At 44.9% G+C, this 14,045-nt stretch overlaps 1 protein-coding gene across 3 annotated transcripts; it reads right to left on the bottom strand.

Moving 5' to 3' along the window:
• Positions 1-218: 218 nt before the first annotated feature.
• On the bottom strand, positions 219-11,157 carry LOC122786141 (mucin-19-like). Of its 3 annotated transcripts, XM_044052193.1 has the most exons (5): positions 11,076-11,157; positions 9,462-9,558; positions 6,582-9,374; positions 2,904-4,976; positions 219-2,873 (listed from the first exon to the last, which is right to left on the bottom strand). In XM_044052193.1, exons 2-5 carry the CDS (start codon positions 9,499-9,501, stop codon positions 544-546), a joined length of 7,236 nt encoding a protein of 2,411 aa, XP_043908128.1. In that variant the 5' UTR covers positions 9,502-9,558; positions 11,076-11,157; the 3' UTR covers positions 219-543. The 3 variants fall into 3 exon arrangements, with proteins under 3 accessions (XP_043908128.1, XP_043908127.1, XP_043908125.1); XM_044052192.1 differs by having other exon boundaries at positions 219-4,483; positions 6,089-9,374; XM_044052190.1 differs by having other exon boundaries at positions 219-4,976.
• Between the last annotated feature and the right edge of the window lie 2,888 nt (positions 11,158-14,045).

Raw genomic sequence — 14,045 nt, 5'->3', positions numbered from 1 at the left:
TCGATCATATTTGCTATATTTCCACAAATACATTGGTAATTATTGTTCTGTTGTTTTGTGCTCATTTTAGATGTGAAATATATCATAATTAAAAACTTCAAATAAGTGTTGTGAGCTGAACAGAATGAGACAAAAATGTATTCATGATGTTTTTAATTTATTGATTAAGATGTGTTTTATAAATGACATTAAGTGCAATATTTTATTTACAGTCTACAATTAATTGTAATTAAAAACATTCATTTTTACACACATTTTTCTTACACACACACAAGAACATCTGATGAACATATTATTCTGCTTAAGTTATTCTGCACTCTCTCTCACACACACACACACACACACACACACACACAATAAATAGCATAATAAATAATATAATTTACAGACTTTTTGAAAGGTTAAATATCACCACTGTCATTGATTAGTTCTTCTGATAAATTACATTTGCCCGGAGTCTCCTCTCACTGATTTTTACGATTTAGATGTAGATGTGATTTTAAGATAAGAATAAGAATAAATACATGTCGGAGTGGTCAGTCCTTACAGGAGCACAGCAGCAGCAATGGCCGCCGCCGTGGCACAAACCACACTCAGTCTGTTGCTGACTGCAGCTGCTGTTACTGATCCCGATCCAGACCCTGAACCAGATCCTGAAACTGAATCTGAACTTGATGCAGATGCAGATCCAGAGCCAGATCCAGAGCCAGAGCCAGAGCCAGAGCCAGATCCAGAACCAGAACCAGAACCATTTCCGGCTGATATGTCATTGATCAGACCTTCTGTTAAACCTGCTACGATTGAAGTCGTGTCCGTGGCAACCAGTGCTGACGAGTCCATCACTGCCTCCAGGTCTGATGAGGGTGTGGACCCTGATGCCACTTTAATTGCCGTCTCCATTGTTTTGTTTGCCATCTCCGCTGCTGATGTTGCCAAGTCTGCTATTTCGCTCACAGATCCCAGAATCTTAAGCTGTGCCGGCGTTGACCCGTCAGCGCCTGATAAGATGTCTTTCAACTGTTTTGCCACATCTTGGGTCAGTGTGGCCGCATCTCCCGCAGCCACGCTGGCATCTGTCAGATCTCTCAGTGAACTTGCAGATGATGCCATCGAGGCTGCTTTTGATGCTTCCTTTGCCGCTGCCGCTGCTTCCTCCGCTGCATTTGCTAACTCCACTCCTTGTGCTGCTGGCACTGTTGAGCTCGTTGCCGCGGCTCGCTTTGCTGCTGTCGCTGCTGCTGCCGCTGCTGCCGCTGCTGCTTTTGTTTTTTCAGTTGCTTCTTTCCTGGATACCGTTCCCTCTTTAAGACCCTTGGCAGCGTCTGTTGCCTCCTTGGCAGCTCTTGCTGCTTCCCTGGCAGCATCAAGTGCTCCTGGTCCGGCGGCAGCAGCTGCAGCCGCAGCCGCTGCGGCTGCTGCCCCTGCTGCAGCTGCAGATGCTGCGACTGTTGCATTCTTGACTTGGGAAGACACTGGTGCTGTTGTCGACAGCAGAATCAGTGTGCGATTGACTGCTAGTGTTGCAATGGCTGCAGTTATTTTTGCAGTTGATTCCAGTAATTCAGTGTTGTTTTGTGATGCATGTAACAGCACCGTTGTTGCTGATGTTGCCATCGATATTGTCAGGTCTGCCACTGCCTTGGTGATCTCTACTGCATCATCCACTACTGCTGAATTGTAGTTTGACATGGCAGTTTTTGCTTGATCTGCTGCTTTTTTCGCTGACTTTGCAGCTTCTTCCAAACCTTCCACTGTGTCTGATGACGCTGCTTTTTCAGCCACGTTTGCTGCTTCTTTTGCAGCTTCTGCTGCTGCTCTTGCTGCCACCATGATCTTGTTTGCTGCTGCTCTATTCTCTGAGACCGTTGTTGCTGCCTCTGCTGCATCTGCTGCTGCGCCTGCTGCATCTGCGGCCACTCGTAGTGTTGATTCCCCCTCTGCTAATGATGTGGCGACTTTAGCAGCTTCTTGCGCAGCCTTGAGTGCAGCTATTTCTTCTTTGGTCAATGGTCCAACAGCTGCTGCTGTTGTTGCTGCTAACCCTGCTGTTGCGCCTGCGATCGAAGTGGCCATGGACACAATTGTAATCTGTCTCTTTGTTGTTGCTGGAGCAGTTGTAGCGGGTGCTGCTGCTGCTCCATCACCTGGTGCAGTAGCAGTGCTGACTACCTGTGGCAGTGCGCCGTAAGCTGCCAGTGCTGCGGCGCCGGCGCTTTCGGCTGCCACCTTGGCCTCTGATGCCTGGTCTCCGCTGGCTGTAGATGCTATCAATGCTGCTACTTTGGCCATTGTTGCCACTGCTTGCGCTGCCAACAGTGATGAGCGTGCTGGTTCACTGGCAGATGCTGCTGCTTCTTTCATTATTTGTTTGGCGATATCTGATTTGTCCATCACCATCTTTTCAACTTGTGCAACTTCTTTGATCACGCTAGCAGCAAGAGCTTTGTCAAAGATGGCTGCATTTACTGCTGCTGTTGCTGCTTGATCTGCGGCGTTTGCAGCGATCAGCGATGCGTTTGCTACTCTTTCGAGTGATGCTGATTTTTTTGATTTCTCGATAGCTTCATCTGCTGCTTTTCTGGCGGCTGTGGCAGTGTTTCTTGCCTCAAATGCTGCATCTGTCGGTGTTTTTAGTCCGGATGCCAGTAAAACTGCTATTCTGGCCGCTTCTTGCGCAGACTCAATTGCTTTAGCAGCTTGCGGGGCTGTTGATTCTCCAGCTAATGCACAAGTAGCTCCACCTGCTGCCGCTGCTGCAGATGCTGCTGCTGCTGCAGATGCTGCTGCTTTCACGGTCAGTGCTAAGCGCAATGCTGGAGTCAGTTCTATTTCCACTTTGTTTGATGTTGTTGTAGCGGGTGCAGTTGTAGCGGGTGCAGTTGTTGCTTGAGCAGTTGTAGCGGGTGCTGCTGCTGCTTCATCACCTGGTGCAGTAGCAGTGCTGACTACCTGTGGCAGTGCGCCGTAAGCTGCCAGTGCTGCGGCGCCGGCGCTTTCGGCTGCCACCTTGGCCTCTGATGCCTGGTCTCCGCTGGCTGTAGATGCTATCAATGCTGCTACTTTGGCCATTGTTGCCACTGCTTGCGCTGCCAACAATGATGAGCGTGCTGGTTCACTGGCAGATGCCGCTGCTTCTTTCATTATTTGTTCGGCGATATCTGATTTGTCCATCACCATCTTTTCAACTTGTGCAACTTCTTTGATCACGCTAGCAGCGAGAGTTTTGCGAATGGCTGCATTATTTGCTGCTGTTGCTGCTTGAGCTGCGGCATTTGCAGCGATCAGCGATGCGTTTGCTACTCTTTCGAGTGATGCTGATTTTTTCGATTTCTCAATAGCTTCATCTGCTGCTTTTCTGGCGGCTGTGGCAGCGTCTGTTGCTGCAAATGCTGCCTCTGCCGGTGTTTTTAGTCCGGATGCCAGTAAAACTGCTATTCTGGCCACTTCTCGTGCAGACTCAATTGCTTTAGCAGCTTGCGGGGCTGTTGATTCTCCAGCTAATGCACAAGTAGCTCCACCTGCTGCCGCTGCTGCAGATGCTGCTGCTGCTGCAGATGCTGCTGCTTTCACAGTCAGTGCTAAGCGCAATGCTGGAGTCAGTTCTATTTCCACTTTGTTTGATGTTGTTGTAGCGGGTGCAGTTGTAGCGGGTGCTGCTGCTGCTTCATCACCTGGTGCAGTAGCAGTGCTGACTACCTGTGGCAGTGCGCTGTAAGCTGCCAGTGCTGCGGCGCCGGCGCTTTCGGCTGCCACCTTGGCCTCTGATGCCTGGTCTCCGCTGGCTGTAGATGCTATCAATGCTGCTACTTTGGCCATTGTTGCCACTGCTTGCGCTGCCAACAATGATGAGCGTGCTGGTTCACTGGCAGATGCCGCTGCTTCTTTCATTATTTGTTTGGCGATATCTGATTTGTCCATCACCATCTTTTCAACTTGTGCAACTTCTTTGATCACGCTAGCAGCGAGAGTTTTGCGAATGGCTGCATTGTTTGCTGCTGTTGCTGCTTGAGCTGCGGCGTTTGCAGCAATCAGCGATGCGTTTGCTACTCTTTCGAGTGATGCTGATTTTTTCGATTTCTCGATAGCTTCATCTGCTGCTTTTCTGGCGGCTGTGGCAGCGTCTGTTGCTGCAAATGCTGCCTCTGCCGGTGTTTTTAGTCCGGATGCCAGTAAAACTGCTATTCTGGCCACTTCTTGCGCAGACTCAATTGCTTTAGCGGCTTGCGGGGCTGTTGATTCTCCAGCTAATGCACAAGTAGCTCCACCTGCTGCCGCTGCTGCAGATGCTGCTGCTGCTGCAGATGCTGCTGCTTTCACGGTCAGTGCTAAGCGCAATGCTGGAGTCAGTTCTATTTCCACTTTGTTTGATGTTGTTGTTGCTGGAGCAGTTGTAGCGGGTGGAGTTGTTGGTGGTATGCTTGTATCTGCTGTTTCTGTTCCCTCTGCTGCTATTGCTGTGATATTAGCAAGGATACTTGCTAATTTTGCTGCATTTATTGCATCATTTAGGGATGATGCTGCCTCATCTGGTTTTGTTGACGCTGCTTTTTCCATTTCTTCAATCTTCTTTGCTACTTCTGCTGCCCACGTAGTTGCTGTCTGAGCTGCAGCGATGACTAGGTTTAGAGCAGCAGCTGTTTCTGCTGGTAATGATCCGATGTCTGGTGATGTTAGCAGAGGTTTCAACACTGCTGCTGCTGCTTTAGCTTGATCTGCTGCTAATTTTGCAGCTGTGAGGACAGCAGCTGCAATTTCTGGTGTCATTGTGGACTCATACTCTGCTGCCAGTTCTCCTGCATCTGCTGCTGATGTTGCTGCGATGGAGGCCATTATTGCTGCTTCAAGTGCTTTCTTTGCTAATTCCGCTGTTGCCTCTGGTGCTGTTGTTGCTGCTGATATTGAGTTAAGTGCAGCAGCTGTAGCTTCATCTGCGGCTCGTGTCGCTGCATCAGATGCCTCTTTTGGTGTCTTTTTACCACTTGCTACTGCGGCGGCAGCGATGGCAGCTGCTAGTGCAGCCTCTGAAGTGTTCTTTGCACTTGCTGGTGATTTTCCTGCAGCGGCTGCAGCCAGTGCTGCTGCTGCTGCTGCTACTGCTGTCGCTGCAGATGATGCGGTTGCTGCTGTAGCTGTTACTGCTGCCAGTGTTGGAGATTTTGATGGTGATGTTACTGCAGCTGGGACACTTGTTGTTGGTCCTGCTGTGGTTGTAGCAGTTGGGGGACTTTCAGTTGGTACGAGAAGGATAGCTTCGTGTGCAGATGCAGCTGTTGTTGCTGCTTTTCCAGCAGCTGCTGCTGCCAGTGCAGACACGGTTGCCTCCTTTGCCAAATCAGCTGCTTCCTTTGCCTTTTGAGTGGACATTTCTTCAGTTGCTGCCCTTGCTGCTGCTGCTGCTGCTGCAGCTGCTGCTTCTGCTTTAGCTGATGTTGCATTGGCCATTTCTGCTGCCAGCTCTGCTGCTAAAATGGCTAATTGTTGCAGTGGTGATGTTCCTGTGCTTGTGTCAGATGGTTTGTTTTTGGCTTCTGATAATACCTGCTGTAGTGCCTCCAGAGCTCTTGCTGCAGCTGCTGCTGCCTCTTTTGCGGCTGCTGCGGCTGCGTCTGCACTTTCTGCTGTTTTTGCAGAGGCAGCTTTCTTTGCAGCCTCTGCTGCTTTGTCTGCAGCAGCTGATGCGTTTGACGAGGCCTCTGCTATTTTCTTCACTAGATTTGCGCTTGACTCTGGTGCCAATTGTGCTGCTTCTAGTGCTGCTTTTGCTGCTTCTTTGGCGACTTTGGCTGCTTCTTCTGCAACTTTAGCGGCCTCTTCTGGTGACATTTGTCCATTGAGTAGTGCTTGAGCTGCTGCTGCTGCCAACTGTGCAGCTGCACTCGCTTTGTCTGCAGCTGTTGCTGCTTGTTCAGCGTTGTATCCTGTTGTGGATGCTGCTGCTGTTGCTGCTGTTGCTGCTGCTGCTGCGGCTGCTGCGGCTGCTGCGGCTGTTGCAGCTGCTGTTGCACTTTCTCGAGTTGCTGCTGGTACAGTTGCATCTTCTCCTCCTTTGGCCGATGCTGCTGCTACTATGGAAGCACCACTTGCTAATTTTGCTGCATTTATTGCATCATTTAGGGATGATGCTGCCTCGTCTGGTTTTGTTGACGCTGCTTTTTCCATTTCTTCAATCTTCTTTGCCACTTCTGCTGCCCACGTAGTTGCTGTCTGAGCTGCAGCGATGGCTAAGTTTAGAGTTGTAGCTGTTTCTGCTGGTAATGATCCGATGTCTGGTGATGTTAGCAGAGGTTTCAACACTGCTGCTGCTGCTTTAGCTTGATCTGCTGCAAATTTTGCAGCTCTGAGGACATCTGCTGCAATTTCTGGTGTCATTGTGGACTCATACTCTGCTGCCAGTTCGCCTGCTTCTGCTGCTGATCTTGCTGCCATGGAGGCCATTATTGCTGCTTCAAGTGCTTTCTTTGCTAATTCTGCTGTTGCCTCTGGTGCTGTTGTTGCTGCTGATATTGAGTTAAGTGCAGCAGCTGTAGCTTCATCTGCGGCCCGTGTCGCTGCATCAGATGCGTCTGTTGGTGTAGCGTTACCACTTGCTACTGCGGCGGCAGCGATGGCAGCTGCTAGTGCAGCCTCTGAAGTGTTCTTTGCACTTGCTGGTGATTTTCCTGCAGCGATGTCTGCCAGTGCTGCTGCTGCTGCTGCTACTGCTGTCGCTGCAGATGATGCCGCTGTGGCTGCTCCCGTTGCTGCTTCTGCAAGTGTTGGTGTGGTCACATTTGCTTCGGGAGCAGATGGTGATGATAGCTCAGTTGCCGTGGCCGTTGCTGTTGTTGCTGCTTTTCCAGCAGCTGCTGCTGCCAGTGCAGACTCTACTGCCTCCTTAGCCAAATCAGCTGCTTCCTTTGCCTTTTGAGTGGACATTTCTTCAGTTGCTGCCCTTGCTGCTGCTGCTGCTGCTGCAGCTGCTGCTTCTGCTTTAGCTGATGTTGCATTGGCCATTTCTGCTGCCAGCTCTGCTGCTAAAATGGCTAATTGTTGCAGTGGTGATGTTCCTGTGCTTGTGTCAGATGGTTTGTTTTTGGCTTCTGATAATACCTGCTGTAGTGCCTCCAGAGCTCTTGCTGCAGCTGCTGCTGCCTCTTTTGCGGCTGCTGCGGCTGCGTCTGCACTTTCTGCTGTTTTTGCAGAGGCAGCTTTCTTTGCAGCCTCTGCTGCTTTGTCTGCAGCAGCTGATGCGTTTGACGAGGCCTCTGCTATTTTCTTCACTAGATTTGCGCTTGACTCTGGTGCCAATTGTGCTGCTTCTAGTGCTGCTTTTGCTGCTTCTTTGGCGACTTTGGCTGCTTCTTCTGCAACTTTAGCGGCCTCTTCTGGTGACATTTGTCCATTGAGTAGTCCTTGAGCTGCTGCTGCTGCCAACTGTGCAGCTGCTCTCGCTTTGTCTGCAGCTGTTGCTGCTTGTTCAGCGTTGTATCCTGTCGTGGATGCTGCTGCTGTTGCTGCTGTTGCTGCTGCTGCTGCGGCTGCTGCGGCTGCTGCGGCTGCTGCGGCTGCTGTAGCACTTTCTCGAGTTGCTGCTGGTACAGTTGCATCTTCTCCTCCTTTGGCCGATGCTGCTGCTACTATGGAAGCACCACTTGCTAATTTTGCTGCATTTATTGCATCATTTAGGGATGCTGCTGCCTCGTCTGGTTTTGTTGACGCTGCTTTTTCCATTTCTTCAATCTTCTTTGCCACTTCTGCTGCCCACGTAGTTGCTGTCTGAGCTGCAGCGATGGCTAAGTTTAGAGTTGTAGCTGTTTCTGCTGGTAATGATCCGATGTCTGGTGATGTTAGCAGAGGTTTCAACACTGCCGCTGCTGCTTTAGCTTGATCTGCTGCAAATTTTGCAGCTCTGAGGACATCTGCTGCAATTTCTGGTGTCATTGTGGACTCATACTCTGCTGCCAGTTCGCCTGCTTCTGCTGCTGATCTTGCTGCCATGGAGGCCATTATTGCTGCTTCAAGTGCTTTCTTTGCTAATTCTGCTGTTGCCTCTGGTGCTGTTGTTGCTGCTGATATTGAGTTAAGTGCAGCAGCTGTAGCTTCATCTGCGGCCCGTGTCGCTGCATCAGATGCGTCTGTTGGTGTAGCGTTACCACTTGCTACTGCGGCGGCAGCGATGGCAGCTGCTAGTGCAGCCTCTGAAGTGTTCTTTGCACTTGCTGGTGATTTTCCTGCAGCGATGTCTGCTAGTGCTGCTGCTGCTGCTGCTACTGCTGTCGCTGCAGATGATGCCGCTGTGGCTGCTCCCGTTGCTGCTTCTGCAAGTGTTGGTGTGGTCACATTTGCTTCGGGAGCAGATGGTGATGATAGCTCAGTTGCCGTGGCCGTTGCTGTTGTTGCTGCTTTTCCAGCAGCTGCTGCTGCCAGTGCAGACTCTACTGCCTCCTTAGCCAAATCAGCTGCTTCCTTTGCCTTTTGAGTGGACATTTCTTCAGTTGCTGCCCTTGCTGCTGCTGCTGCTGCTGCAGCTGCTGCTTCTGCTTTAGCTGATGTTGCATTGGCCATTTCTGCTGCCAGCTCTGCTGCTAAAATGGCTAATTGTTGCAGTGGTGATGTTCCTGTGCTTGTGTCAGATGGTTTGTTTTTGGCTTCTGATAATACCTGCTGTAGTGCCTCCAGAGCTCTTGCTGCAGCTGCTGCTGCCTCTTTTGTGGCTGCTGCGGCTGCGTCTGCACTTTCTGCTGTTTTTGCAGAGGCAGCTTTCTTTGCAGCCTCTGCTGCTTTGTCTGCAGCAGCTGATGCGTTTGACGAGGCCTCTGCTATTTTCTTCACTAGATCTGCGCTTGACTCTGGTGCTGATTGTGCTGCTTCTAGTGCTGCTTTTGCTGCTTCTTTGGCAACTTTGGCTGCTTCTTCTGCAACTTTAGCGGCCTCTTCTGGTGACATTTGTCCGTTGAGTAGTGCTTGAGCTGCTGCTGCTGCCAACTGTGCAGCTGCTCTCGCTTTGTCTGCAGCTGCTGCTGCTTGTTCAGATTTGTATCCTGTTGTGGATGCTGCTGCTGTTGCTGCTGTTGCTGCTGCTGCTGCTGCTACTGCTGCTGCTGCGGCTGTTGCAGCTGCTGTTGCACTTTCTTGAGTTGCTGCTGGTACAGTTGTTGCTGCAGTTGTTGCAATTGCTGGTACAGTTGTTGCTGCAGTTGTTGCAGTTGCTGGTACAGTTGTTGCTGCAGTTGTTGCTGCAGTTGTTGCTGTGGTTGTAGGAGTAGTAGTGGGCATTGGGGCAGCGGCTCCATTATCACTACCCTTTGTTGTGGTTGGGGCAGATGTTGTATTTGTGGTTGCACTTCTGGGACAGCGGAGTTTCAGGCTTGCTTCAGCAGGCTGGCTGCTGGATGCTGTTGCAGTTAAAGAGTATGGTCAGAATTCAGTCACATACTTTGTTCAGTTGACTCCTGTTGAGATGTACTGTGTGTTTAACTCACCCAGCAGTATCAGAGCGAAGAGCAACATGTTTACCATCATTGTGGCTGATTTCTTGACTCCTCCCTATTCTTTATCAAACCAACGTCCGATTGTGTCCTGAAGGAAAATGATGAAGTGAAATGATCCGTCAACCTCAATCATCTCTGTTTATGTTTATTATGTCTGTATACATATATACATATACATATGTGTGTGTGTATATATGTAAATATATATGTATATGTACATATACATATATCTGTATATAAACACGTGTGTGTATATATATGTGTGTGTGTGTGTATGTGTACATATCTACATATGTGTGTATGTGTCTATATATATATATAGACACATATATGTGTATATATATATACATGTACACACATATATATACACATGTGTGTATATATGTGTGTGTATGTGTACATATCTACATATATGTGTGTATATACATGTGTATATATAGACACATATATGTATATATATACATGTACACACATATATATACACATGTGTGTATATATATGTGTGTGTATATACGTGTGTATATACACACGTATATACACATGTGTGTATATATGTGTGTGTATGTGTACATATCTACATATATGTGTGTATATACATGTGTATATATAGACACATATATGTATATATGTACATGTACACACATATATATACACATGTGTGTATATATATGTGTGTATATACGTGTGTATATATATATATATATATAGACACATATATGTATGTATATATATATATATATATATACATGTACACACATATATATATAGACTTTATTGTTTGTCCCAATCAGTGACAGTGACACTTTGACACGGCTGCAACAATAAAATACAGTACGTTCAACACTCTCGACACACATTCACAAAGTAAAAACATTAATGAAAATATAGATATATCTATATTTGGTGTTTTTTTTCTAGCCTTGATGGCATCACTCAAACATGCACCTTTTCCGTTCACCCATTCACACATCTATACATCTATGTTCACTGGCACGCTGCCAGCACAGCCTCCCAGGAGCAACATGACACATCATTAATGTAGACTCCTGGAGCTGAGAATCTAACCCACAACCTTCCTCTGCCACTGAGCCACTGTCCATTAATCTATTAATTATTTTCTGGATGAAAGGATTGTTGTTGTTTTTTATATGTATATATACACACGTATACACACGTATATATGTGTATATATAGAAAGTTTTTTTATCCCCAACTTTGAAACAGAAACATAATATTGAAACACTACAACTCATTTTTCTGTTCAAAAAATGCAAGTAAATAATTATAATTAATTATAATTTGACATCTTAATCAATAAATAATAATGTATTTCACTATTTAAAAAAGGTTTTTAAAAACAGTCAATCGAAAATTCATAGATAACAACAACAACAATAACAATAATGTTTTAGTTCTTGGTTAAAATGGTTAAAATGGTGTATTAACACTGGTGTATAAACCATTACATAAAAAGTTTTTTTGATAATTACCAATGCTGTTCATTTAGGGACGCTGAGATAGGCTAAGTGAAATGAAATATAGACGTAGAAATAAAATTAAAGTGAAAAGAAGAAAAATGTCATATATAATTAAAAAAGTACTCACCAGAATGTTGAAGTGAAGTCTGTTCTGTCTCTCCGTCTCCCTCTCTCTCTGTCTGTCTCTGTGTCTGTCTCTCCGTCTCCCTCTGTCTCTGGTCTGTGTCTCCCCGGCCTTGTGGTCTCTCTTTTATATGTAAAGGTGGCTGCAGCAGGTGAACGCGCCGACATCAATGAGGATGAGGACGACAGAGACTCACCTCCATGGCACATGATTGGCCAGTGTCAGGTGGGCGTGGCTACAGATGATGAGATGAAACGAGTTGAGTGACATTTTGATTTTACACCCAGTAATTATTTATTAATTAGTGTTAAAGATGCGTCAACATCTGCAACGTGTGTTTAAATCCAGAACAGAACATTGACGTCACGTGACCTCCCTCGTACATACTGATAATTATCTCATCATACACGCAAACTGCCCTCAAACACAGTGTTTGTTTGATTGTTTGTTTCCACTTTAACCTGAAGAGAGAGGGAGGAAGCTGTCATTCAAGAATTCTAATAATATGTCAGCCTTTGTTTATGATACACACCTGGAGCATTAAACACACACACATATTATTAGCGTATTTAACCTAAATCTGATTCTAACCCAAAACCCGGTTGTAACCCAGAAACTAACTGACGACACGTGAGAAGCACAAGCACACACACATATATATATATACACATAAATGTATATTAAAAAAAATCCATGTCTTGTCCCTTAAATTTACCTTCAACTGATATTTTTCAAGCAGAACCAGCATCAATTAATCTGAGCAGAATCAGGATCAGTTAATCTGAACAGAACCAGGATCAGTTAATATGAACAGAATCAGGATCAGTTCATCTCAACAGAATCAAGATAATCAGTGAAACAGGAGTAAACATCTGATGAGGTTCATGATGAATGAATGAGTAGATGAACAGATGAATTATGTAACAGTTCCCAGCCATAATCTCTAATTCTTCTCTGTTTAAAGATGAGATTATTCTGAATGTCTATGACTGAATGAAAATATAAATATAAAATAACTGAAGTGAAAAGAGAAAATCATTTAAGATCTTTCAGTTAAATTAAGATGACATTAAAACCATAGTTTTAAATAAGGTGAATTTGAAAAAAACAACATTGTTTCAGGCAAAACAAATCAGTTTTGTTTTTTACACGTATGATCAAATAACGGTAAGTTTCTCTTTGGATTTAAAATAAGATTTTTGAAGATGAGATAAAGAAGAGGTGATTTTTAAAAGGGCTGAGTAAAGTTTGACAGTTTACATATATATATATATGTAAATGACAGAGTGACAGACGGACACAGACAGCTGTGCTGTGCAGGGTGTGGGTCTTGTTTGAGGTCAGCGTGTTCCTGCAGGAATGTGGGTGGTTAAGATCAGCAACAGTTCACACCCTGTACTTGATGTTCACTCTCTTTTGTCTCCTGTGATGAAACACACATTTAATTTCTGTCTAATTAATAGGTGTATGTTTCCATCACATGTGACGCCTTCAGCTTCACCTGCCCTCATTCCACGCCACAGGATTCATGCAGTGGAAACAAAAAATACAAAACGTGAGGCTCTTCAACAGAGTGGGTCCCTGAACCTTGACTCACTCACTCACTGTGTCACCATGCTGTCATCAACAGCACGGTGACATAAAGACTTTGTCAAACTTACTGTAACATCACAACGCTTATTTCATCAATATTTAGTTGTCAGTTATTGTCTTTATCTGTCAGTTATTCTCTTTATCTGTCAGTTATTGTCTTTATCTGTCAGTTATTCTCTTTATCTGTCAGTTATTGTCTTTATCTGCCAGTTATTCTTTGTCTGTCAGTTATTGTCTTTATCTGTCAGTTATTCTCTTTGTCTGTCAGTTATTCTCTTTATCTGTCAGTTATTCTTTTCGCACAGTCTCTCTTTTATTGTCGTTATTCTCTTTATCTGTTAGTTATTCTCTTGTCTGTCAGTTATTCTTTATCTCAGTTATTCTCTTTATCGTCAGTTATTCTCTTTGTCTGTCGTTATTCTCTTTTATCGTCAGTTATTCTCTCATCTTCTCTGTCAGTTATTCTCCTTTTATCTGTCAGTTAGTTATTCTCTTTATCTGTTAGTTATTCTCTCTGTCTTCGTTATTCTCTTTGTCTGTCAGTTAGTCTCTTTATCCGTGTCAGTTATTCTCTTTATCTGTCAGTTATTTCTCTTAATCTGTCGTTATTCTCTTTGTCTGTCTTTTCTGTCAGTTAGTCTCTTTATCTGTCAGTTATTCTCTTTATCTGTCAGTTATTCTCTTTGTCTGTCAGTTATTCTCTTTGTCTCTCTTTATCTGTCAGTTATTCTGTCAGTTATCTGTCAGTTATTCGTCTCTGTCTTATCTGTCAGTTATTCTCTTTATTTGTCTCGGTCAGTTATCTCTTTATCTGTCATATTCTCTTATCTGTCAGTTATTCTCTTTATCTGTCAGTTATTCTCTTTGTCTGTCAGTTATTCTCTTTGTCAGTCAGTTATTCTCTTTATCTGTCAGTTATTCTTTCTCTTTATTCTCTTTATCTGTCGCTATTCTCTTTATCTGTCAGTTATTCTCTTCTGTCAGTTATTCTTTAGTTATTCTCTTTATCTGTCAGTTATTCTCTTTTATCTGTCAGTTATCTCTTTGTGTCAGTCTTTTATCTCTTTATCTGTCAGTTATTCTCTTTATCTGTCAGTTATTCTCTTTATCTGTCAGTTATTCTCTTTATCTGTCAGTTATTCTCTTTGTCTGTCAGTTAGTCTCTTTATCTGTCAGTTAGTCTCTTTATCTGTCAGTTATTGTCTTTATCTGTCAGTTATTCTTTATCGTCAGTTATCTAGTTCATTCGTCGTTATTCTTATCTGTCTTTATCTCTCTTTATCTCTTCAGTTAGTTATCTTTTTTGTCGTCGCTTCTCTTTTTCGTCAGTTATTCTCTTTATTCTCTTTGTTCTCGTCGTTATCTCTTTATCAGTTAGTC

This window comes from Solea senegalensis, linkage group LG20 (assembly GCF_019176455.1).
Source record: "Solea senegalensis isolate Sse05_10M linkage group LG20, IFAPA_SoseM_1, whole genome shotgun sequence".
NCBI classification, from domain to species: domain Eukaryota; kingdom Metazoa; phylum Chordata; class Actinopteri; order Pleuronectiformes; family Soleidae; genus Solea; species Solea senegalensis.
Note: the sequence above shows the minus strand (reverse complement) of the source record. Positions and strands in the feature narration are given on the sequence as shown.

What these genes read in the sequence shown, in the direction of transcription:
- LOC122786141 (XM_044052192.1), bottom strand. Translation starts at nt 9,501, where the DNA reads ATGATGGTAAACATGTTGCTCTTCGCTCTGATACTGCTGG. An exon ending in CTTCGCTCTGATACTGCTGG is followed by an intron (nt 9,375 to 9,461) that starts GTGAGTTAAACA and finishes TAACTGCAACAG; the next exon opens with CATCCAGCAGCCAGCCTGCT. An exon ending in GATGCAATAAATGCAGCAAA is followed by an intron (nt 4,484 to 6,088) that starts ATTAGCAAGTGG and finishes AAATGCAGCAAA; the next exon opens with ATTAGCAAGTATCCTTGCTA.